Source organism: Medicago sativa, chromosome 7 (assembly GCF_051527215.1).
Source record: "Medicago sativa cultivar Bolivia chromosome 7, Bolivia_mono, whole genome shotgun sequence".
Classification (NCBI taxonomy): domain Eukaryota; kingdom Viridiplantae; phylum Streptophyta; class Magnoliopsida; order Fabales; family Fabaceae; genus Medicago; species Medicago sativa.
Window position 1 is genome coordinate 57931162 of NC_140755.1, and position 26582 is coordinate 57957743.

Here is a 26582-nt window from a genome sequence, read left to right on the forward strand (position 1 = left end):
CCTAATTGGTCTACTACACCTATTTGTTATGAATCCTCTTCTAATTTACGACGATTAACAAAATAGTCCTAATCAATCCCTTGAGTTAGGACCCTCTTCTTAAACTACAGCCCCTAATTCCTTAGGTGGTCTAATAATTCTTGAAGGTTTTACCGAACGTTAACCTATTATCACTAACAAACGATTATCTATTCCTAGACTAACCCTGTTTATTAGAACAATTCAATTAGGTCTAAGTCGAAAGCCATGGTCAGTGGTCGTTCGTTCTCACGAAATCAAGTTATATGTGATCAAGATATAAAAAGCATTAAGAACAATTGAATTGAATAAACTAGAATTGAATTCATAAACAAAATAGAGTTTCACAGCAACATGTGTCAATTAGGGTTACAAAGATTCATCTCGGATCTAATCTCTAAGAGATTTAGCTACTCATAATTGAGTTTACAAATAGCATAATCAATGAAATAATTAAAACATACATGAATTGGTAAAAGGTTGAAGAAATCGCCCTTCTAGCCGTCTCCGATGTCTCAAAATCGCACTTTGCTCTCCAAAATCGTAACCCTTGTTCTTCAGGATTAGTGCAGTATTTATAGAAGTCATGGGCCTGACCATCAAAATCGCGCCGCGGCATGCATATAGGCGTGCCGCGATTTCCCTCAAACAGGGAGGTTGTAATTTCGCTTCAAAAATCGCAGCACGGCTTGAAATTGGCGTGGCGCGATTTGCTTCAAACAGACTTCAATATTTCAGCTTTTTGCACTCCAGAACAGTATAAATTGCATGAGAACTCTATCAAAATGTCACAATAAGTCCTAAAAATTACGTAATGACAGCATGTCATCACAACCCCAAACTTAAACCATTCCTTGTCCTCAAGGAATTTGCTTGCAACAGTGACAAACGACAGTAAAATAACAGTTACCTGACAAAACGATAGTAGCAAAAAGTTCATTCTCCTTCTAGCTAAAGATGAGCTAGTTTGACTTGTTCGCATCCACCAACTCACAACTCCTCGCATCAAATTGAAATAGGGTTCTACCAGTCGACATGCAGGTCTACATATTACCATACGCTTGAAAAGTTTCTAAACATCAATCAAAGTCAATATCATTACACACTTTTGAGGTCTTTAGGGTTATAACGGGGCTTAGGTGAAAGGTGGGATATATTTGGATAAGTAGGCTACACAAAATTTGAGTTAGGCATTCCTACGGAAGTTAAAGCACAAAATTCAATCCTTCAATCATTCACCTTGTGGAATAACAATCAATGCAAAGGTACTAGAGAATATTTTTAACATTTAGGGACAATCGAGTTTGAAGTTACTCGGATTTTCAATGTTTGGTCCCTTTTTCAGCATTCAATTTCTTTTTTTTTTGATACACCATTTTTGTGTATATTTTGCATGACAATTTCATATTTCTTTCATTTTTGTTCTCTTATTCTCTAGTACCCCCACCCCAAACTTAGTTGGTTGCAAATTCCAATAGCAACCCCAAACTTAATCTTTTAGCAACATTCTACAATGCCTTAACTCAGAAAATACATTAAGGGACAAGTCCTAAAAGTCTCTAGGCTTGTAATGTAGTTTGTCACCGAACAAAAAGTTCTAATCCTACCGGCTCACAATTGGTTAAGAAAGGATAAATTCAACAAATTAAAACAGGGTAGGCTTCAAAAAGGCTCACAGGACCAAGCACTTTTGCCTCAGTGTGTAATTAACAAAGACCAATCAATAATAGAGAAACAATGCAAGTTCTAGAAATGTAGTTGCATGGAAAACTAATCTAAATATAAGTAAATTGAAAAACAAGATTTGGCAATGAACCTTATGGCTGAGATTTCTGGGAGTATGTGACTACCTAGCAACGCCGTACACTTCGTCTTTGAATCAAGTCACCCCTCCTTTAGAACTTTTGGAATACTGTTTCATCAAACAACTGTTACTAAACTGGAATAGGTCACATGAAACAAAACAAATTCATTAATAAAAAACAAGTGCAAATTTATCACAAAAGGGGAAATAAGTTGTTTACGGACTTTTGACATTACAAGAATATAAAAACAGTACTAAACAGAAACAAAGTACTAAAAAGAAAAGTACAACGAAAACACTAAAACAAGAAAAGCTGAACCCTCAGTGGTCCAGTCCCATGTCCACATCCTCATCACCACCAGTCTCAGGTAACCCATCAAAGAAGGCTGGCGGGATTTGTCAAATCTCTCGAAAGAGCCAGTGATCGGCCTCCTATGCATCTGTGCCTCTGTAGCAAACTAAGTGGAAAACCTAGGACGGTTTACCCACATAAGATCAGAGGTCTCATTCATCCAATTAGCAGAAGTAAAAATGTATTCCAGAACCATAGGATGAACCGGCGGATAAGAACCATGTTGACTACCTTCTCCTCTCTCCATTTGAGGTGGCTGCTGCTGTGGGGGTGCTTCAGGTGCACCACCTTTCTTCCTCATAAACTCCTCATACTTCTTCATAAAGACATCCATGGTCTTGTCGGTGATAGGCTGAACAGTAGGAGTATGCAAATCACCCTCAAACTCTTGCAATAATCGAACAATTCTCTTGCGTCATCAGAAATAAACCGGTTACCATTTGATGGTGGGACAGCGTTTCTTTTGCGTTTGTTTTGGCTAGATGAAGGTTGAGTGGTAGTTGTCTTAGGCTTGGTTTGTTGTCTAGTTTGTGGTTTTGAAACATTTTGTGGTTTGGGTGCCATTTGTGTGACAGTTTGAGAGTGTGTGAAAAAGGGTAGGTTGTTTTGGTTAACTGAAATGGATGAAAATGAAGAATGTTGGATGAATTGGTGTTGGGATATGCTAAGGACATGAAAAATTGATGAAAAAGGGTTTATTTTCGTGGGTTAGGGTTCCTGGAGAAAATTGGGCAGAGTAACTAGGAAAATGGAAAGAGGTTTATGCTGAAACTGCTGGTTCTTTAATAGGCTCTGGCAGAATCGCATTACGATTGGTAAATCGTGATGTGATGGCAGTTTGTGACGGTTACCTTTTTCAAATTATCACAAGGATCGTATCACGATTGTCGCCACCGTGACACAATTTGGCTGAGGCAGAAAGGGGTGCAAAATTTTTCTGAAATCGTACCACGATCCCCCAATCGTAATACGATTTAAGCGGTCAAGTCCAGGCAGTTTTACTTCAAAATCGTGTTACAATTTGACAATCGTAACGTGACTTTGAAGACATAATAAAAAAATTTAAAGTTTGCAATTTTTTCTTGGACTTCCACTTTTAAGAAACAAGAGTTTTTGAAGAGGAGATTGTGACACAACATCAGTATTGTATCACAATCTTCTTGGCAGGGCTTGCACACTAAAACTTTGAAAGAAAAATTCCTGCCTGTTTTGTGTTTTGTTGTTGAAAATATTTTTTTTTATATTGAAAACAATAAAAATAAATACTACCTGAAATTAAATCTAGTGGGTTGCCTCCCACCAAGCGCTTTCTTTTACGTCATTGAGCTTGACGCTTCAACCACTGTTAGGGTGGCAAATATGTCAGAAAGAACACATCACCCTTCTTCTTCCTCTTGTTAGGCAGGAAATCCACGAACTTGGCATAAAGAAGTAGATGCTCCCATGTGCTCACAGTTAAACCTTTGGGATTTAAGCTCTCCCACTTTAGAGAAGGACATGCATCCATTTGCACACGAGTGATTTCCTTAACCCCTGTTTGTTCAGACTTCGGGAAAATGTCAGCACTCCTCACTTTTGGATTTTCTTCCACCACAACCTTGTGACACTCAATCTCCATCTGAACCAGCTTCCTCTGAGACTCATGTGCTTTCTCAACAAGATCACCACACTGAACATCAAACTTTTCAAATAAAACTTGATTTGACACCAAGAAATCATCTAAAATATTCTGAAGTTGAGTATTGTAATCGATGTTGATCACCTCTTTCTTCCCTTCACCATCACTACCTGGTTGATTCGCCTCATAATGACCATAACTCGAGATTTTGTTGTCCAAAATTTTGATCTTAAAAGATAGCATATATTTTTCATACTGCAACTTAGCAATCTCTTCTGTGTCATAGAGGAGTACCCTGTCTATCATAGCTGCAAAACTTTGATAAACTTTTCAGTAGCACAGTACAATGAGAAGAAAACAAAGAGCATAATATTTTATATATATATATATATATACAAAAATATAAAAGACAGAAATCCTAAATAATAACGTAATTGCCTTGTTGAAATAAATCAACAGTCCCCGGCAACGGCGCCAAAAACTTGATAGAGGTTTGGCAAGTGCACCAAATACTATCGAAGTAGTAAAAATATCGATCCCACGAGGACTGTTTTTAACTTCAATAATTCAATTGCGTTATAAAAATAGGATGTATAAAAGTTATTTTAGTTTGCCACTAGGCAGAAGATTTGGTTTGATTTTAATTAAATCAAGTAACAGAAAATAAAGATTTGATTAAGAAAATATGAGAGAAAGATGAGATCTGATCCGTCGAATCCTCTAAGTTGCCCTAATTGGTCTACTACACCTATTTGTTATGAATCCTCTTCTAATTTACGACGATTAACAAAATAGTCCTAATCAATCCCTTGAGTTAGGACCCTCTTCTTAAACTACAGCCCCTAATTCCTTAGGTGGTCTAATAATTCTTGAAGGTTTTACCGAACGTTAACCTATTATCACTAACAAACGATTATCTATTCCTAGACTAACCCTGTTTATTAGAACAATTCAATTAGGTCTAAGTCGAAAGCCATGGTCAGTGGTCGTTCGTTCTCACGAAATCAAGTTATATGTGATCAAGATATAAAAAGCATTAAGAACAATTGAATTGAATAAACTAGAATTGAATTCATAAACAAAATAGAGTTTCACAGCAACATGTGTCAATTAGGGTTACAAAGATTCATCTCGGATCTAATCTCTAAGAGATTTAGCTACTCATAATTGAGTTTACAAATAGCATAATCAATGAAATAATTAAAACATACATGAATTGGTAAAAGGTTGAAGAAATCGCCCTTCTAGCCGTCTCCGATGTCTCAAAATCGCACTTTGCTCTCCAAAATCGTAACCCTTGTTCTTCAGGATTAGTGCAGTATTTATAGAAGTCATGGGCCTGACCATCAAAATCGCGCCGCGGCATGCATATAGGCGTGCCGCGATTTCCCTCAAACAGGGAGGTTGTAATTTCGCTTCAAAAATCGCAGCACGGCTTGAAATTGGCGTGGCGCGATTTGCTTCAAACAGACTTCAATATTTCAGCTTTTTGCACTCCAGAACAGTATAAATTGCATGAGAACTCTATCAAAATGTCACAATAAGTCCTAAAAATTACGTAATGACAGCATGTCATCACAACCCCAAACTTAAACCATTCCTTGTCCTCAAGGAATTTGCTTGCAACAGTGACAAACGACAGTAAAATAACAGTTACCTGACAAAACGATAGTACCAAAAAGTTCATTCTCCTTCTAGCTAAAGATGAGCTAGTTTGACTTGTTCGCATCCACCAACTCACAACTCCTCGCATCAAATTGAAATAGGGTTCTACCAGTCGACATGCAGGTCTACATATTACCATACGCTTGAAAAGTTTCTAAACATCAATCAAAGTCAATATCATTACACACTTTTGAGGTCTTTAGGGTTATAACGGGGCTTAGGTGAAAGGTGGGATATATTTGGATAAGTAGGCTACACAAAATTTGAGTTAGGCATTCCTACGGAAGTTAAAGCACAAAATTCAATCCTTCAATCACTCACCTTGTGGAATAACAATCAATGCAAAGGTACTAGAGAATATTTTTAACATTTAGGGACAATCGAGTTTGAAGTTACTCGGATTTTCAATGTTTGGTCCCTTTTTCAGCATTCAATTTCTTTTTTTTTTGATACACCATTTTTGTGTATATTTTGCATGACAATTTCATATTTGTTTCATTTTTGTTCTCTTATTCTCTAGTACCCCCACCCCAAACTTAGTTGGTTGCAAATTCCAATAGCAACCCCAAACTTAATCTTTTAGCAACATTCTACAATGCCTTAACTCAGAAAATACATTAAGGGACAAGTCATAAAAGTCTCTAGGCTTGTAATGTAGTTTGTCACCGAACAAAAAGTTCTAATCCTACCGGCTCACAATTGGTTAAGAAAGGATAAATTCAACAAATTAAAACAGGGTAGGCTTCAAAAAGGCTCACAGGACCAAGCACTTTTGCCTCAGTGTGTAATTAACAAAGACCAATCAATAATAGAGAAACAATGCAAGTTCTAGAAATGTAGTTGCATGGAAAACTAATCTAAATATAAGTAAATTGAAAAACAAGATTTGGCAATGAACCTTATGGCTGAGATTTCTGGGAGTATGTGACTACCTAGCAACGCCGTACACTTCGCCTTTGAATCAAGTCACCCCTCCTTTAGAACTTTTGGAATACTGTTTCATCAAACAACTGTTACTAAACTGGAATAGGTCACATGAAACAAAACAAATTCATTAATAAAAAACAAGTGCAAATTTATCACAAAAGGGGAAATAAGTTGTTTACGGACTTTTGACATTACAAGAATATAAAAACAGTACTAAACAGAAACAAAGTACTAAAAAGAAAAGTACAACGAAAACACTAAAACAAGAAAAGCTGAACCCTCAGTGGTCCAGTCCCATGTCCACATCCTCATCACCACCAGTCTCAGGTAACCCATCAAAGAAGGCTGGCGGGATTTGTCAAATCTCTCGAAAGAGCCAGTGATCGGCCTCCTATGCATCTGTGCCTCTGTAGCAAACTAAGTGGAAAACCTAGGACGGTTTACCCACATAAGATCAGAGGTCTCATTCATCCAATTAGCAGAAGTAAACATGTATTCCAGAACCATAGGATGAACCGGCGGATAAGAACCATGTTGACTACCTTCTCCTCTCTCCATTTGAGGTGGCTGCTGCTGTGGGGGTGCTTCAGGTGCACCACCTTTCTTCCTCATAAACTCCTCATACTTCTTCATAAAGACATCCATGGTCTTGTCGGTGATAGGCTGAACAGTAGGAGTATGCAAATCACCCTCAAACTCTTGCAATAATCGAACAATTCTCTTGCGTCATCAGAAATAAACCGGTTACCATTTGATGGTGGGACAGCGTTTCTTTTGCGTTTGTTTTGGCTAGATGAAGGTTGAGTGGTAGTTGTCTTAGGCTTGGTTTGTTGTCTAGTTTGTGGTTTTGAAACATTTTGTGGTTTGGGTGCCATTTGTGTGACAGTTTGAGAGTGTGTGAAAAAGGGTAGGTTGTTTTGGTTAACTGAAATGGATGAAAATGAAGAATGTTGGATGAATTGGTGTTGGGATATGCTAAGGACATGAAAAATTGATGAAAAAGGGTTTATTTTCGTGGGTTAGGGTTCCTGGAGAAAATTGGGCAGAGTAACTAGGAAAATGGAAAGAGGTTTATGCTGAAACTGCTGGTTCTTTAATAGGCTCTGGCAGAATCGCATTACGATTGGTAAATCGTGATGTGATGGCAGTTTGTGACGGTTACCTTTTTCAAATTATCACAAGGATCGTATCACGATTGTCGCCACCGTGACACAATTTGGCTGAGGCAGAAAGGGGTGCAAAATTTTTCTGAAATCGTACCACGATCCCCCAATCGTAATACGATTTAAGCGGTCAAGTCCAGGCAGTTTTACTTCAAAATCGTGTTACAATTTGACAATCGTAACGTGACTTTGAAGACATAATAAAAAAATTTAAAGTTTGCAATTTTTTCTTGGACTTCCACTTTTAAGAAACAAGAGTTTTTGAAGAGGAGATTGTGACACAACATCAGTATTGTATCACAATCTTCTTGGCAGGGCTTGCACACTAAAACTTTGAAAGAAAAATTCCTGCCTGTTTTGTGTTTTGTTGTTGAAAATATTTTTTTTTATATTGAAAACAATAAAAATAAATACTACCTGAAATTAAATCTAGTGGGTTGCCTCCCACCAAGCGCTTTCTTTTACGTCATTGAGCTTGACGCTTCAACCACTGTTAGGGTGGCAAATATGTCAGAAAGAACACATCACCCTTCTTCTTCCTCTTGTTAGGCAGGAAATCCACGAACTTGGCATAAAGAAGTAGATGCTCCCATGTGCTCACAGTTAAACCTTTGGGATTTAAGCTCTCCCACTTTAGAGAAGGACATGCATCCATTTGCACACGAGTGATTTCCTTAACCCCTGTTTGTTCAGACTTCGGGAAAATGTCAGCACTCCTCACTTTTGGATTTTCTTCCACCACAACCTTGTGACACTCAATCTCCATCTGAACCAGCTTCCTCTGAGACTTATGTGCTTTCTCAACAAGATCACCACACTGAACATCAAACTTTTCAAATAAAACTTGATTTGACACCAAGAAATCATCTAAAATATTCTGAAGTTGAGTATTGTAATCGATGTTGATCACCTCTTTCTTCCCTTCACCATCACTACCTGGTTGATTCGCCTCATAATGACCATAACTCGAGATTTTGTTGTCCAAATTTTTGATCTTAAAAGATAGCATATATTTTTCATACTGCAACTTAGCAATCTCTTCTGTGTCATAGAGGAGTACCCTGTCTATCATAGCTGCAAAACTTTGATAAACTTTTCAGTAGCACAGTACAATGAGAAGAAAACAAAGAGCATAATATTTTATATATATATATATATATATATATATATATATATACAAAAATATAAAAGACAGAAATCCTAAATAATAACGTAATTGCCTTGTTGAAATAAATCAACAGTCCCCGGCAACGGCGCCAAAAACTTGATAGAGGTTTGGCAAGTGCACCAAATACTATCGAAGTAGTAAAAATATCGATCCCACGAGGACTGTTTTTAACTTCAATAATTCAATTGCGTTATAAAAATAGGATGTATAAAAGTTATTTTAGTTTGCCACTAGGCAGAAGATTTGGTTTGATTTTAATTAAATCAAGTAACAGAAAATAAAGATTTGATTAAGAAAATATGAGAGAAAGATGAGATCTGATCCGTCGAATCCTCTAAGTTGCCCTAATTGGTCTACTACACCTATTTGTTATGAATCCTCTTCTAATTTACGACGATTAACAAAATAGTCCTAATCAATCCCTTGAGTTAGGACCCTCTTCTTAAACTACAGCCCCTAATTCCTTAGGTGGTCTAATAATTCTTGAAGGTTTTACCGAACGTTAACCTATTATCACTAACAAACGATTATCTATTCCTAGACTAACCCTGTTTATTAGAACAATTCAATTAGGTCTAAGTCGAAATCCATGGTCAGTGGTCGTTCGTTCTCACGAAATCAAGTTATATGTGATCAAGATATAAAAAGCATTAAGAACAATTGAATTGAATAAACTAGAATTGAATTCATAAACAAAATAGAGTTTCACAGCAACATGTGTCAATTAGGGTTACAAAGATTCATCTCGGATCTAATCTCTAAGAGATTTAGCTACTCATAATTGAGTTTACAAATAGCATAATCAATGAAATAATTAAAACATACATGAATTGGTAAAAGGTTGAAGAAATCGCCCTTCTAGCCGTCTCCGATGTCTCAAAATCGCACTTTGCTCTCCAAAATCGTAACCCTTGTTCTTCAGGATTAGTGCAGTATTTATAGAAGTCATGGGCCTGACCCATCAAAATCGCGCCGCGCCATGTATATAAGCGTGCCGTGATTTCCCTCAAACAGGGAGGTTGTAATTTCGCTTCAAAAATCGCAGCACGACTTGAAATTGGCGTGGAGCGATTTGCTTCAAACAGACTTCAATATTTCAACTTTTTGCACTCCAGAACAGTATAAATTACATGAGAACTCTATCAAAATGTCACAATAAGTCCTAAAAATTACGTAATGACAACATGTCATCAATGTACAAGCATGAGAGCTTTAGCTTCTTTGACCTTCTTGCTGCCTTCGTAGTTTGAACAGAGTGAAGCAAACATAGCTTTAGCAGTGGATTTGTCACTCATCTTCATGTACTCTGCTTTGGGTATAGCAGTGCAAGAGCTCCTCTGATAATATGATGCTTCTTGTAGAGTTTCTTCAGTTCTGGAGTATGTTTCTTTCTATCCACAGCAGCTCCTTCTTCATCAAGGACTAAATCACCAACACCATCTTCTAGAATATCCCATAGTTCTTCATCTAGGCTCATGATATAACTATAAAAGTTGGTTTTCCACCAAGAAAACTCTTCAGCATCTCCATTGAATTTTGGAATCTTTCCAACACTGGATTTCTTACTATCACTATAATCATGTGAGACATTTTTATAGCTAGTATCACCAGATCCAGTAGGAGGAGGAGTAGACATGTTTTTCTCATATCTTTGACTGTTGCACGGTTAAGTGTTACACAACAGACCAAGCCTCTGATACCAATTGAAGGTGAGAAAAACAAAAGAAGGGGGGTTGAATTGTGTTTTGAAAAATTCTTCGTTTCTCCTAAAACTGAACACACTTGATCAGAAGCTAAGTGAGACAGCTTCTGAAGTGATAATTAGAATCTAAATGCAGCGGAATAAAACAGAGAGAGAAGAAGAACGACACAAAGCAATTATACTGGTTCCTTCCACAAACCGGAAGTAGTCTAGTCCCCCTTGCACTTCCAAGGAGATTTCACTAAGAGTAATATCTGATTACAATTGCTCAAGCACACAAGCAAAAGACTTCCTTTGCTCAAGCACACAAGCAAGAGACTTCCTTTGCTCAAGAACACAATCAAGAGACTTCCTTTGCTCAAGCACACAAGCAAGAGACTTCTAGCTAAACAAAATTACACAGAAAATTGTTTAAGGTTGAACACTTGATATACAATCAGAGGTACTCACAATACAAATCAGATACAGACTCAATTGACTTAAGAATTTCTAGGATATGACTTTGAGACACAGAAATTCTAAGTGAATGCAGAACAATTTCAGCAGAGGTTTGGCACTTGTAAAAATGTTGTGAGTCTTTCGTTCAGCATTACCAATTCTCTAAGTCTCCACTCCTTTATATAGAGGTGTGAAAGAGACGTTGTGAAATTGCCAGCACATCAAAGAGTCGTTGTTGAAGCTTGATCTTTCACCAATGATCTTTTGCCTGATTTGGTTGTTGTCCTATGAAGAACCAATTTGAAATCCATTCCTTATCCGAAGGAACATCTATGCAGGCGAAGCCGTATTCTGGAGCTGTTTTCTTGTCTTGTAGCGTGGACACAAAACATAGTAGTGGAGAAGGTGGTTGTACAGTTCGTACAAAGTACAATGTCAACGCTTTCGTCCAAAATTGCAAGCACATGCCTTCAAATACCTTTGAAATGACCGTTGCAACATTCCACTAATCTTTTGTTGTGTTTTCGAATCCAATAGACAGCTTTTGCAGTGATGATTCTTCAATCCTTGAATCTTTTGCAAATCTAGTTGATCTTCAGCTTCTGGTGAAATGACTTCTGATGAGGCAGCTTCTGATAACGCAGCTTCTGATGATGCAGCTTCTGATGATACAGCTTCTGATAACGCAGCTTCTGATGATGTGGCTTCTGGACCTCTTGTCTTCAGGAGCACTTATTCTTCAGGAGCATTATACTGACTTCAGGAGCGGCTTTACTTCAGGAGCGCTTTTTCTCTTCAGGAGCGAGATGCCTTCAGAAGCACTAAGCTTCATTTTGTTGATTCCTTTTGCTCTTTATTTGCTCATTCAGAACCAATAAATGATGTAACTTTTCAATTAAGGTCCTGTATACTTGAACAAATATTAGCTAGTCCAATTTACAATTTTTAATATCTTGTTATCATCAAAACTCATTAAGGTTCATTGTTAAACACATTTTGTTCCAACAGCGGTTAGGATTCTTCGAATTCCCCCTATTTATTTGTTGGATTTTAAATAACAGTAATGTCGCGTGGTAAACTATGCATGTTGATCGCACGGTGATCCATATATGTGGGGTCTATACTATATCCGTTGAGTAGGTTTATCCCTCCAATGTTTGGTTGCACCTGGTGGTCACACGATGATCCATACGTGTAGGGTCTTACCACCTCAAAGGTAATTGAAAGCATAGACCTAAATTGGCATTCCAAGATTTCCAAAGGCGATAAAGGGTAATGTTCATGTAGGTCTACCCATTCATGAATATTAGGACACTCAGAACACATTCTCTCTTGCTCTTAGTAGTTCTAGAAACGGGCAGCTCTATCAGCGTTTACCTTACCAAGGGTTTAAGAGAATGGTTCTACTAAGCTACAACTTATTTCCTTCAAGCAGACACTTGTTTTCTTAATTATTAACTAGTTACCTCCTAGGTTTAGCAGATTTTACTCAATATTAGTAATGTCACCTCCTAAGTACTTACTACTAGGATCAACTCGCTTTCGGCATCTTTCGCTAGTTATAACTAATTACTTCCTAAACAGATCGATATTAATAGTAAGATATAAATATAAAGAAATAAGCATCAGGGTAGTTATATCAATATTAGGCCATGTCACAACCTAAGTATCTAATCTAGGGTCCATCATTAATCTGATTCATGTGGCCACCAAGGACATTTTGGTCTCAGATGCTCAAGCAAATGATAGAGGGTCAGGAGATGTTCCCCGACATAAACATCTTGTTAGTACAGCAACCTTGGATTAAAAGAAAACAGGTACGAAAAATGCAAACAAAACACATGATCCATAATTGCACGAAATTTAGCCAATTGTGCCTATATGTCTCCAACTGTAGTGCGACTGCATTACATTCTATTATTCAAGCTTAGCATTGATAGATTACAACTTATGTTCAAATACTACGGTCCAACTAGAACGACTTATCCACTTATTAGTAAACTATGTGTTATACCAACGAACTTGAATTTGTGACGAAAACATGAAAATTGAAATTACAAGATACCGACTTTATATGAAATTACTAGGTAAAGGCAGCGGATATTTGTTATAACAATCATGTCACCATAATGTTCAATGCTGTCATAAAGTCATTACTAAAAACTATGCATGTTTGTATGTCTTAAATTACACCAAACCAGAGTTTTCTTTTTTCACAAATTATATACATTAACAAAGACTCTAGCATTGACCGCAATCCCTTGTTAGAGTCCTTAGTGTGCTATCTTGCATATATGTCTGTAATACTGGCAGTATTAATAGAACATATACTTTGATTTTCTTCAGGTGACTTCGAATTCAACATATTCTCCATCAGGATGAATGCAGGTTTACTTGGAGGAGGAAGTGATGCAACCTCACTGTTAAGCATAGAAATTACTGTAGCCATATTAGGCCTGTCGACAGCTGATTCTTGTACACATAACAGTCCTATATGTATGCATCTCGAAATATTCGTATGATGAGTATGGTCATATATTTCTGGATCTATTAAGGATAAAATATTGTCTTCCCTCCATTGTATCCATGCCTAAATAAAAAGCAAATATAAGTTTCATATATCTGTAATTTGCATCAGTAAAAGGAAGAAGGGGTGTTATTGAGTAAAAAATTAACTATTATGGCTTACAAATCCTAAAAGAGTCAGAGTCTCATTGTCATAAAAGCTTGAGTTTCTTCTCCCAGTAAGAATCTCTAGTATCAAAACACCAAAGCTAAAAACATCTGATTTCTCTGAAAAAAGTCCTTGCATTGCGTATTCGGGAGACATATAACCACTACATTAAAATATTAAAATTTATTCACAAAGTATTTTTAATCTAGTATTGGGCAAGGAAAAACACACTTACTAAGTTCCGACAACCCTAGTAGTATTGGCCTGATCTTCTCTTCCACCAAATATTCTAGCCATTCCAAAGTCCGAAACTTTTGGATTAAACTCCTCATCTAACAAGATGTTACTTGCCTTCAAATCTCTGTGTATAATTCTGAGTCGGGAATCTCTGTGAAGATACAACAATCCTCGAGCTATTCCTTCTATAATGTTATACCTTGTCCTCCAATCTAGTAGTTTATTTTTCGATAGATCTATAAAAATAAAAGTGGCATTAATAATATTTTTTAGCATAATATTAAAATATGAAGTGTAGTAATCAAAATCACTCAAGTAGCATGCTATAAAAACACACCAAAAGATAAACGTTAAAGTATGGAATTGCATATGAGAAGATGCGAAAGGGTGCTTCGAAAAACTAACCGAAGATAAATGCATCCAAACTTTTGTTTGGCATGTACTCGTACATCAACATCTTTTCATCACCGTCAATACAGCAGCCAAGAAGTCTTACAAGATTACGGTGTTGAAGCTTACAAAGGACCACTACTTCATTCATGAATTCTTCTAGCCCTTGGCCAGAAGCTCTAGAAAGTCTTTTAACTGCTATTTCTCGACCATCTTGCAGTTTCCCCTGAAAGATAATAATAAGTAACAACAACTATAGACAATGGTTTCAGGAATTGTTGTATTTACAGTACCTTGTACACAGGACCGAAACCACCCTGTCCAAGTTTGTTGGACAAGTGGAAATTGTTTGTGGCAGTTGCAAGCTTTTCAAAATCAAATTGTAATAGCTCTTGTAGTCTAACTTCAGATAATCCTCCAAACACATTGTCACTATTATTTTCATCTGATGTCCCACCTTTATTAAATAGTTGAAAATCTTTCTTGTTCTTTTTCCCTGTTGATTTGATAGAGCACCACAGTTTACCTGGAGTAAAAAACATTTTGAATTTAGCTCAGGTTCTAATAGAAAATAAAAATAATATATCCACAGGTTAATACACAAACATGGTATATTACTTGAGTTGTTTGAAGTCCTTCTCCAAATGATATATACACAAATGAAAATCATGAGAGTTCCTATTATCACTGAAGTTGTAATAATGACTGCTTTGTTTCCCCCTCTATCTGTATAAAGGGAAATTTAATTTTAAAACATAACAAAATCAATCAAAACCAAAGAGATAGAATAAAGTTAATAAACAATGTTTCAAATGATTTAACAGAAACAACTAAGGGATACCAAGCTCTGCATGGGCTACGCGAAAATAAAGATCAAGTCCTCCCATTTGGAGTTGTTCTATGTCAAGTAAGTTCCCTGTCCAAATCATACAGCCAATCCTAGCATCGTTAGAGTACGCAGTGCAAGAGCAATTCTCCAAGCATAACCTTCTGCATATGTCCGGTGTCTCAGCTATTCCACTTGCAAAATCAGGAACTTTAACCATCTGCAATTTCAAAAACCCATCTTCCTTTGTACTTGTGGTTTTATCGTTGGCCCTTTCACACTGCAAAGGTGTCCTCCTAACACACCCACCTGTCCAGTTGTTTCTATTCCATTCCTGTATGCTCCTAGGTTCAAATCCTTTCAAACAGCTGCATATTGGTTTGTTCAATGAACTACAGCTAGCAAATGCCCCACATGTACCATAAACATCACACTCTGATTTTCGGCTAGTCCATGTAACTTGCACTTCTTTCTCCTCATCATTCCAAGATGTTTCTTCTAATCTTCCTTGGGAATTAAGCTTATAGATCAAAAAAACCTTTTCATCTGGGATCGTAAAATATATATTAATATTCCCTTCTCCATCATCTCCACCTTGGAAACCGTTAAAATATGCAACTGTCATAGTATCTATCCCTGTAAAAACCCCACCATTCCAAGGGCCGCTACGCCAGTATGGTTGAGTTTCATTCCAAATAAACACTTCAAGTATATTTTGGCGTTCAACACTACTAGAAGAAAAACTCCCAACAGATGGATCAGAAGGACTTTTCCATGATCTTAGTTTTGATTTCTCACCTGTTCTTTTGTTGATAGAAAGTTTCATACCAGGCAGTAATGAATCAGAAGGTTCCTGAATACTTTGCCATAAAGTGTTTCCTGTTGTGCTATCCAAAAGGACAAGGTTTCCATGGTCCGAAAACTGGGAAGTGGTGATAGTCCCATTAGAATCATTTATTGGTTGGTTTCTGTTTGCCACCCATATGACTGTAGAACGAGAATTCCACCAAATTCCAGCGTAGCGATTTTTAGAATTTCCAGGGCTAAAGAATCCAAAGGCATAGGAACCATCTTTCGAGAGTAGAGTTTCAGGGTCCTTGATAAACTGGGATGATGTGATGGTGTCTATACCGAAACTAACATGTAACAAATACAAAAACGCAATGAACAAAACAAACAACAGATTTGAACTAGAGCCGAAATCCATTAGTAAGATGAGTAGTATATGATCAAGAGTTACACTATTATGCCTTAACAGTCACTGCTTCTTCATAAAGATTTGAGACATTCTTCTTAAAGTCAACCGTCTCAAAAATTACAAGTAATAAAAAGTTGTTTGAGACATTTTCTTGACTATGTTTTTTATTTAATGAAATCAACTTGGACTGTCATTTTCATTTATGTATTCAAATTTTCCTTAGGCAGGTGTCTCACATAATTGATCAGATAATATCAGTTGTCTTGTCTTATTTTTTTGTAAAACTATAACTTTGAATCATTCAAATTTTAAATAATAACATAAAATAGTTTATCAGTACCTTTCTAAAAGTCAATAGTTATATAAAGTATAAACTATAAACTATATCATTTTCATAAAACCAAGTCACCAAATAGGTGGATACTAAGGAAGTTATGTACCAAGCACCACAAGTTCGATTTCTTTAATAGGAGAAGATATAAATTGATTATTGTAAAATGATTCTTTTCTCACAAATCTTAAATTCCGATCCATGATTTCCTATTTTCTTCCATACAGTCATGGCCAGGCAACTGCAAATTAAGTTACTTTTTTTATTTATTTTACATAAATAGAAAAATATTTATTGTGACAGTTTTCAATATAATAATTCAATATTTGTTAGACAGTTTTCAACAAGAACTTTGTTCAAAACGGACATGTCACTTCAGAAGGAGGTGATTGTCCAAAGAATTGAATTTTAAGTACTGGACAGTTCATTATCAATGTATATGCATGAGTAAATTTGTTCTTGAATTGAAAAAACGGTGCTGCACTTATGTAATTCATATTAGCCAAGTAATTTATTTAATAGTAAGAAAATCTGATTGAATCTTTTAAGCAAAGAGGCAAACGATGCCTCTTAATTTTAACGGTCCTATAAGACTATAACCTTCTATTCACTTGATTTAATTTCCAACACAATAGTCTCATGTGTTTTCCTATAAATCGCTGTCTCACTTACTCCATTTGTGTAAATCAAAATTCGATCCAAACATGAACTCTAAATATTCACTAGTATTACTTCTACTTGGAATGATGGTGCTTACCAATGTAGTGAGTGGCGGGCGTAATGTGATTGGTGGGATCGGGTATGTGCCTATATTAGAACCAGAAGAGGATTGGCCAGACCATTTTCTTCACCATCTGCCATTATAGTGGGTGGAAGAAAGCCTATAAGTTTTGAATATCCGCCTATATTAGATCCAGAAGAAGATTTGTCACACAAGATGAATGTGTATATTTTTTCAAATCCCCAATATACACATTCATGTTGTGCTTGTGTGGCATTGGCTACCCCAGTTTTTTAATTTGTTTAATTTTTTTTAATAAGTTAGTGTATTTTTGTGTTAATCCTCTTAAATTGAAGATTGAATTCAATCATGATGTAAAGAAAACTGGTTGAAAGATCAAATATTAGTAATTCGTTTAAAAGAGAGGAATTTTGTGAAGATTTAAGGTTAGAAGGATGATGATGGCTTATTGAAGAAAATAGATGATGAACAATAGTAAAGGGAGAATATCAAAGAGTTGTAGAGTGGCTTTTGAACAGAAATAAATGAACTACTGCAATTTTTGATTGAAGAAGAAGATATAGTGGTAGATGTGTTAAAGAGTAGATGTTGGAACAGCTACAGGAGTACCCTTGATAGACTCACCTATACGAATGTGGAACTTAGGCCGGTTCTATGGAATTTCGAGGCAGAATTCCTAGAGCATTCGTTAAAACCGGGATACACGTGTAGGGCTTCAAACCCACGGGCTTTTAGAATACACCTATGAAAAGGTTTGTGTGTGGATTCTATGTCTGAGATAGAAGTCAATGTTGTAAGCAACTCTTGTTAAATCAGAATACCTTCCACTATGCAAAGGTTCAAGTTGTTGGCGACACCTTCGTATATTAGCAAATCTTATGGAATCATTTTACGAAACCATTTTGAAGTCAAGTGGGGGATTGTTGGAACACTAGTTAATTCTAGTGAGAAAATTGGAAAGAAAACACTATGAAAGAACTAGTGTGTGGGTGTGACTTAAAAATGTCCCACATTGGAGAGTCACCCCAACTAGTAAGTGTTTATATATGGGTAATGGGACCTCCAAGGGTGTGCCCTTGGGGCACCCAATTTTGTGAATGGGTGAACGCTTACAAAATATATATATATAGGCTTAAATATGGTATTGGTCCCTGCAAAATAGACCAATTTTGGTTTTAGCCCCTGCAAATTTTTTTTTATAGTTTTTGGTCCCTGCAAAATAGGCCAGTTTTGGTTTTAGTCCCTGCAAATTTTTTTTATAGTTTTTGATCCCTGCAAAAATAGGTCAGTTTTGGTTTTATTAATTTTTCATTTTTGCAGAATTTTTTAATATATTTTTTTAATATTTTATTAATTTTTCAATTTTCCAGAATTTTTTAATATTTTTTTCAATTTTTTTATTAATTTTTCATTTTTCCAGAATTTTTAAATTTTTTTATTAATTTTTCATTTTTCCAGAATTTTTTAATATTTTTTTTCAATTTTTTTATTAATTTTTCATTTTTCCAGAATTTTTTAATATTTTTGCAGGGGTCAGTGACTATTTCCAAAAACAAAAAATTTGCAGGGACTAAAACCAAAACTGACCTATTTTGCAGGGACCAAAAACTATAAAAAAAATTTGCAGGGACTAAAACCAAAACTAACCTATTTTGCACGGACCAATATCATATTTAAGCCTATATATATATATATCACGCGCGCGACGACGACGCCGTCCGTCCGGCCGGGCTTGGTCTGTGGGTTAAAAAGATATATATTTTTTTTGTCACTTGAAAATGTTAAATTAATTAATTAATTAATTTTTCATTATACGAAAGCGTTACGCGTAACAAATGAATGTGTTACTATCCGACCCGATCCCAAACGCATATCCAGAAACTTCCGAATATATCCAATTAAGAAACAAAACGCGTTTGCTTAAGGATTAAGCAGACTTAATCCCCAAGTCACTCGTTTTCTGTTACGAACTCTGCCTATAAAAGGAGAGCTCGCCCCAGTCATTCTTCACACCAAATCTCACAGTTGATGCTTCCTGTGCGGTATCTCTCTTCTCCCTCCGACACTTGTTAACGAGTTTCTTCTGCTTCTACTCCTTTCTGTCCCTTTCGGTTTCAATTAGAGCGGTTACGTACCGTATCGAGTGGCTTTGATCAAACGATTGAACCATACTTTGAGGTGTAATTCTCGAGCGACTATATACTGTGCAGTATATACTCGTAACAGTGATCTGGGTTGTTTTATCCTGGAGACGGCGTGGTTGTTAGTCTACCTTGCACAACTCGGGTAGTGCCGCGAAACGTCTTAAAGAAAGCGACCTGGTCGTGACTCACCCAGTAATTTCGTTCGGTATATATTTTTAAATTCGAAAACAACAGTAGATAACTAGAGGAATAAACAATTAATTGCATAACCAAGTAATTGGTTATCTCATAACTACTATGATTGTTTTAATAGTAGTTTGATATAGCTGCTAATCATAGTTAGGTAGTTAATCATAGTTTAATTAGAGAGTTGAGATTCTCTATATAAAAACAACTCATTGTAAACTCAGGTTTTGTGAATGAATTCTTCTCTTTCAATTCAGTTGCAATTGGTTCATAGTAGATTTCTATGTTAGTTTTCTCGTATATGGAGAATCAAATCCACCATTTTACATGGTATCAATCGCATTTGGATTTGATATCTCCTTCATTTCTATGAACCATCATCTTCTTTCCTGAGTTTTTGATATTCACAAATCTCAGTTCTTTTTCATTGTTGTTTGATTGCAATTCGCAAAAATTGACAAAAGCATTTCTTCCTTTGTTCTTCGTTGCAATTCTCAGAAATTGTATATTCTTTTTCTGATCCTTGATTGTAATTCTTCACAATTGCAAAATTTCCTTTGATTCTTGATTCATGAATTTTCATTGATTCATGTTCTTTCATCTATCCTCGCTTTTATCTATGTGATTGAGATCATCTTTTGCCTTTTGACTTTTTCCTTCTACCTTTCTTCCTAATCACGTAACCGTTTTCTATTATATTTATAATCATTTCTGAGAGTTCTTCAAAGAGTGATAATTGTGGATTCACAAACACCAAGAACAAGGGTTATCATATGATAACCTCATGCATCCAATGAGAACCCGCGTCTGATTCTCGTTACTCTTCTCCTTTATAGTAATAACTACTCCCGCCGTCCCTATATCTAAGCACTCACTTGACTTTATTTTTGTTCCTAAATCTAAACCTCTTTTCAAATTATTAGATGCATTTATGATTATTTTCCTAAACATACCAATAATTAATACTACTAACTTATCTTGAAATATGAAAAGTTAAATTTTATACACATACAAGCAAAGGACAATTTAGTAATATTAACACACAAAATAGACACATTAACTACAGTGACAACCTTTCCTAAGAAATGTGAAAAAGACCCATGAATGTTGCTTTAAGATCAAATCAAAAATTACAATTCATCAATGGTTCTTTACCATGAACTCCATAGGAAGACCATGACTCTCTTGTCTTAGACAGATGCAACCAGGGCCGGTCCTTTGAATTTGGATGCCTTGGACGAATCATGAGATAGTGCCCCTATAAAAAATTTAACAAAAAATGCACAAGGATAAATTAAATGAATGAAAAGATTAATTATGTTATTGAATTAAAACTGAGATTTCACAAAGTATTTTGTGGACGAACACTGCTATATATTTAAATCTGGAATGAGCTCAAAGATAGATTGATCAAGTTGATGTCTTCAAAATTTCTGATATTCAAAAAGAAATATATGCTATGAAGGAAGATGATTCTTCTATTTCTTGTTATTACACGAAGATGAAGAAATTATGGCAGCAAATAGATAATTTCATTCCTACTAATAATTGTGTTGAGAATAGTAATGTTCTTACCAAGATGCGTGAGTATAAAGAATGTGATCAAGCACTTAGATTTTTAAAGGGGCTCAATGGACATTAATATTCTGCTATAAGAGCCCAAATCATGCTTATGGATCCCCTCCCCACTATTGCATACGTCTATTAATTTCTTGTTCAGCAAGAAATTCAACTTATTCTGCCATTAGATGAGTCTAAGATACTGGCTGCTTCAGGATATGGTTTTTCTTACATTCAACCTACTGGTAGAGGTCAATCATCACATGGCAAAGGTTATAGGGGAGGCAGAACCTCCGGTGGTAGTGGTAGAGGCATTAGGCTTTGTTCACATTGTGGCGAAATTGGACACACCATAGGTTCTAAAAATACTGAGATGTAAAGATATTGAGATTTGTAAAATGCTATCATTTTAAAGAAGCAAATGTAAATAACATTTTCCTTAATTAATTTTAGAAACCACTACTTCAGCAAGCAATTCCAGCATAATAATTTATATACTTTCAACTCACTTCTTTAGCCATTATGAACTCTACATATTGGAAACTTTAGAATGTGTTCTGGACCGGCCAGAAGGTGAATCCTATGATGACCCGTGGACCAAAAGTCCACCTGACCTAAGTGCATCACCTAAAGGAGCACACTAATAATGGTACACGCCACTTTACTAAAAAAAACTCCTTCGTGTATCCTATGTTGGAACAAAATGTGTTTAACAATGAACCTTAAAGGGTTTTGATGATAACAAGGTATTACAAATTGTAAATTGGACTAGCTAATATTTGTTCAAGTGTACAGGACCACCGTTAAAAAGTTACATCATTTATTGGTTCTGAATGAGCAAATAAAGAGCAAAAGAAAATGAAGCTTAGACGCTTCTGAAGGCAATACGCTCCTGAAGATGGAAAGCGCTCCTGAAGTCTAGCTGCTCCTGAAGATGGAAAGCGCTCCTGGAGTCCAGCTGCTTCTGAAGAGAGAATAGCGCTCCTGAAGAAAAACGCTCCTGAAGACTAGTGCTCCTGAAGACTGGAAGTCCTGAAGTATCACGTCATCATCAGAAGCTACAACATCAGAAGCTGCCTCATCAGAAGTCATTTCACCAGAAGCTAAAGATCAACTGGATTTGCAAAGATTCAAAGATTGAAGAATCAACACTGCAAAAGATGTCTATTGGATTCGAAAACATAGCAGAAAATTAGTGGAACATTGCAACGGTCATTTCAAAGGTGTTTGAAGGCATCTGCTTGCAATTTTGGACGAAAGCGTTGACATTGTACTTTGTACTAACTGTACAACCACCTTCTCCACTACTCTGTTTTGTGTCCACGCTACAAGACAAGAAAACAGCTCCAGAATACGGCTTCGCCTGCATAGATGTTCCTTTGGATAAGGAATGGATTTCAAATTGGTTCTTCATAGGACAACAACCAAATCAGGCAAAAGATCATTGGTGAAAGATCAAGCTTCAACAACAACTCTTTGATGTGCTGGCAATTTCACAACGTCTCTTTCACACCTCTATATAAAGGAGTGAAGACTTAGAGTTTTGGTAATGCTAGAACACTGAACGAAAGACTCATAACATTACAAGTGTCAAACCTCTGCTGAAATTGTTCTGCATTCACTTAGAATTTCTGTGTCTCAAAGTTATATCTTAGAAATTCTTAAGTCATTGAGTCTGTATCTGATTTGTATTGTGAGCACCTCTGATTGTATATCAAGTGTTCAACCTTAAACAATTTTCTGTGTAATTTTGTTTAGTTAGAAGTCTCTTGCAGTTGTGCTTGAGCAGGGAAGTCTCTTGATTGTGTTCTTGAGCAAAGGAAGTCTCTTGCTTGTGTGCTTGAGCAAAGGAAGTCTCTTGCTTGTGTGCTAGAGCAATTGTAATCAGATATTACTCTTAGTGAAATCTCCTTGAAAGTGCAAGGGGGATTGGACTACTTCCAGATTGTGGAAGGAACCAGTATAATTGCTTTGTGTCGTTCTTCTTCTCTCTCTCTGTTTTATTCCGCTGCATTTAGATTCTGATTACCACTTCAGAAGCTGTCTCACTTAGCTTCTGATCAAGTGTGTTCAGTTTTAGGAGAAACGAAGAATTTTTCAAAACACAATTCAACCCCCTTTCTTGTGTTTTTCTCACCTTCAATTGGTATCTAGAGCCTTGGTCTATTGTGTAACACTTAACCGTGCAACAGTCAAAGATCTGAGGAAAACATGTCTACTCCTCCTCCTACTGGATCTGGTGATACTAGCTATAAAAATGTCTCACATGATTATGGTGATAGTAAGAAATCCAGTGTTGGAAAGATTCCAAAATTCAATGGAGATGCTGAAGAGTTTTCTTGGTGGAAAACCAACTTTTATAGTTATATCATGAGCCTAGATGAAGAACTATGGGATATTCTAGAAGATGGTGTTGGTGATTTAGTCCTTGATGAAGAAGGAGCTGCTGTGGATAGAAAGAAACATACTCCTGAGCTGAAGAAACTCTACAAGAAGCATCATATTATCAGAGGAGCTCTTGTCACTGCTATTCCTAAAGCAAAATACATGAAGATGAGTGACAAATCCACCGCTAAAGCTATGTTTGCTTCTCTCTGTTCAAACTACGAAGGCATCAAGAAGGTCAAAGAAGCAAAGGCATTCATGCTTGTACATCAGTATGAGTTATTCAAGATGAAGGATGATGAAACTATTGAGGAGATGTACTCAAGGTTTCAAACCTTAGTCTCTGGGCTACAAATCCTGAAGAAGAGCTATGTTGCTTCTGATCATGTGAGCAAGATACTCAGAAGCTTACCTGCAAGATGGAGACCAAAGGTGACTGCCATTGAAGAAGCTAAAGATTTAAACACTTTAAGTGTCGAAGATCTTGTTAGTTCTCTCAAAGTTCATGAGTTAAGTCTTAATGAGCATGAGTCTACTAAGAAGAGTAAATCAATAGCTCTTCCATCCAAAGGCAAGTCATCGAAAGCTCTCAAAGTGGTTGAATCTGAAGAGGAAGAACAATCAAGTTCAGATTCTGAACCAGATGCTGCTGAAATGGCCATGCTCTCAAACAGACTTCAATATCTGGCCAAGAAGAACAGAAAGTTTCTAACCAAGAGGAGTAACTCCAGAAGCTCAAGGAAAGAAGATCAGAAGGGATGCTTCAACTGTAAGAAGCCTGGACATTTCATTGCTGAATGCCCTGATCTTCAAAGAGAAAAGTCAAAAGACAAGTCAAAGAGGTCTACATTCAAACCAAGCAAATTCAAGAAGCAGATCAAGCAGAGTTTAATGGCAACCTGGGATGAATTGGGAAGTGAATCTGGATCTGATAAAGAGGAAGCTGATGAAGATGCAAAGATAGCTGTTGGGTTGGTAGCAACAGCAACTTCAGAAGCTGGATTAGATTCAGACTCAGAAGATGAAAACGAGGTATATTCCAAAATTCCCAGAAATGAACTTGTTGAGTCACTTAAAGAACTTCTTACACATTTTGAAGTAAGAACCAATGAGTTGAAGGATTTAAAAGAAAAATATGTTGATTTAATGAAACAACAAAAATCAACTATATTGGATCTGAAAGCTTCTGAAGAAGGACTTAGGGGCTTTGACTTCATTTGTAAAACATATGAAGACAAGCTCAGGTTCTTATGTCAGAAGCTACAAGAAAAGTGTAATGAGAAACCTTTAAGAAACCATGAAATTGCTCTTGAAGATTTTATCATATCTGGCATTGACAGAAGCAGAGTGGCTTCTATGATTTATAGAATTTACAGAAACAATGGCAAAGGGATTGGTTTTTCAGGAGGGAAACCAAATGAAATCAGTCTCAAAGCATGTTGTGAGTGCATCAAGGAAGGTCTGAAAGCAGTTTTTGTACCTGAAGGTGCTGAGTTGGAAACTGTTGTTCAATCAGAACCTGAAGCTTCTAGTTCTAAGGCTAAGATTACTTCAAAGCCAAAGAACTCTAAGTCAAAGGCTATGATCAAATCTGATTCCAAGACTTCAAAGGATAGGATCCTGAAAAGATCAGAACCTATTCCTCAGAGTCTGGTGAAACCAAAATCTGAGGTTCTGAAGTCCAAGTTTCAGAAGAAGACAGTTACTGCTTCTGAAGTACCAAAACCAAAGGTGATGGTTCATCAGAAGCAAGTGAAGAGTAAAGCCTTAAGTACTAACCTTCCATGACCCATAGGACAATGGGTACCTAAATCTGAAAATGTCAATGATACAGGTATGTCTAAGAGCAGCACCAAAGCAAAAATCATGGTACCTAGACAGCGGTTGCTCAAGACACATGACAGGAGAGAAGTCCAGCTTCCTCAGCTTAACAATGAAAGAAGGAGGAAGTGTGAAATTTGGAGGCAACCAATCTGGCAAGATCATAGGTACAGGAACTATTGGTAATTCCTCTACCTCAATTAATAATGTATGGTTGGTAGATGGTCTTGAACATAACCTTTTGAGCATTAGTCAATTTTGTGATAATGGTTATGATGTGCTTTTGAGAAAACCAACTGTACAGTAATCAACAAGGAAGACAAATCCATTGTGTTCAAGGGAAAGAGAGTTGATAATGTCTATAAAATCAATTTTTCTGAACTGGCTGATCAGAAGGTGATTTGCCTTCTATCAGTGAATGATAAGAAATGGATGTGGCACAGAAGGTTGGGACATGCTAACTGGAGGTTAATCTCTAAGCTTAGTAAGTTACAACTTGTCAAAGGGCTACCAGACATTGACTATCATTCAGATGCACTCTGTGGTGCATGTCAGAGAGGGAAAATTGTTAAATCATCTTTTAAAATCAAAGACATTGTTTCAACCTCCAGACCCTTAGAATTACTCCATATTGATTTATTTGGACCAGTGAGTATTGCATCCTTATATGGAAGTAAATATGGATTAGTCATTGTTGATGATTACAGCAGATGGACTTGGGTGAAATTCCTGAAAAGTAAAGATCATGCATATGATGTATTCAGTAACTTCTGCACACTGATTCAAACTGAAAAAGAGTCAAAGATTTTGAAAATCAGAAGTGATCATGGTGGAGAATTTGAAAACGAGCCATTTGAAGCTTTTTGTGAAAAACATGGAATTGTCCATGAATTCTCTTCACCTAGAACTCCACAACAAAATGGGGTTGTAGAAAGAAAGAATAGAACTTTACAAGAAATGGCCAGAACCATGATCCATGAAAACAATTTGGCTAAACATTTTTGGGCAAAAGCAGTGAATACATCATGTTATGTTCAAAACAGGATCTATATTAGACCTATTTTGGAGAAAACAGCATATGAACTCTTTAAAGGAAGGAAACCCAATATCTCTTACTTTCATCAATTTGGATGTACATGTTACATTCTGAATAACAAGCTCTACCTAAAGAAATTTGATGCCAAGGCCCAAAGAGGAATCTTCTTAGGTTACTCTGAAAGGTCAAAGGCATAC

General features: G+C 36.4%; 1 protein-coding gene and 1 pseudogene across 1 annotated transcript; one reads left to right on the forward strand and one right to left on the reverse strand.

Annotated features, from left to right (window-relative positions):
• Positions 1-12935: 12935 nt before the first annotated feature.
• On the reverse strand, positions 12936-16230 carry LOC146907113 (G-type lectin S-receptor-like serine/threonine-protein kinase At1g11300). The gene is made up of 7 exons (XM_085724554.1): positions 14998-16230; positions 14775-14882; positions 14450-14682; positions 14172-14382; positions 13765-14002; positions 13545-13692; positions 12936-13445 (listed from the first exon to the last, which is right to left on the reverse strand). Exons 1-7 carry the CDS (start codon positions 16187-16189, stop codon positions 13137-13139), a joined length of 2439 nt encoding a protein of 812 aa, XP_085580680.1. The 5' UTR covers positions 16190-16230; the 3' UTR covers positions 12936-13136.
• A 4683-nt stretch (positions 16231-20913) lies between these two features.
• On the forward strand, positions 20914-21578 carry LOC146907114 (uncharacterized; annotated as a pseudogene).
• Positions 21579-26582: the final 5004 nt, after the last annotated feature.

Coding starts and splice junctions, on each gene's coding strand:
- LOC146907113 (XM_085724554.1), bottom strand. CDS start 16,189: ATGGATTTCGGCTCTAGTTCAAATCTGTTGTTTGTTTTGTTCATTGCG. Junction 14,683..14,774: donor AAGGACTTCAAACAACTCAA/GTAATATACCAT, acceptor TTTTTACTCCAG/GTAAACTGTGGTGCTCTATC. Junction 14,003..14,171: donor TTTGGATGCATTTATCTTCG/GTTAGTTTTTCG, acceptor TTATTTTTATAG/ATCTATCGAAAAATAAACTA.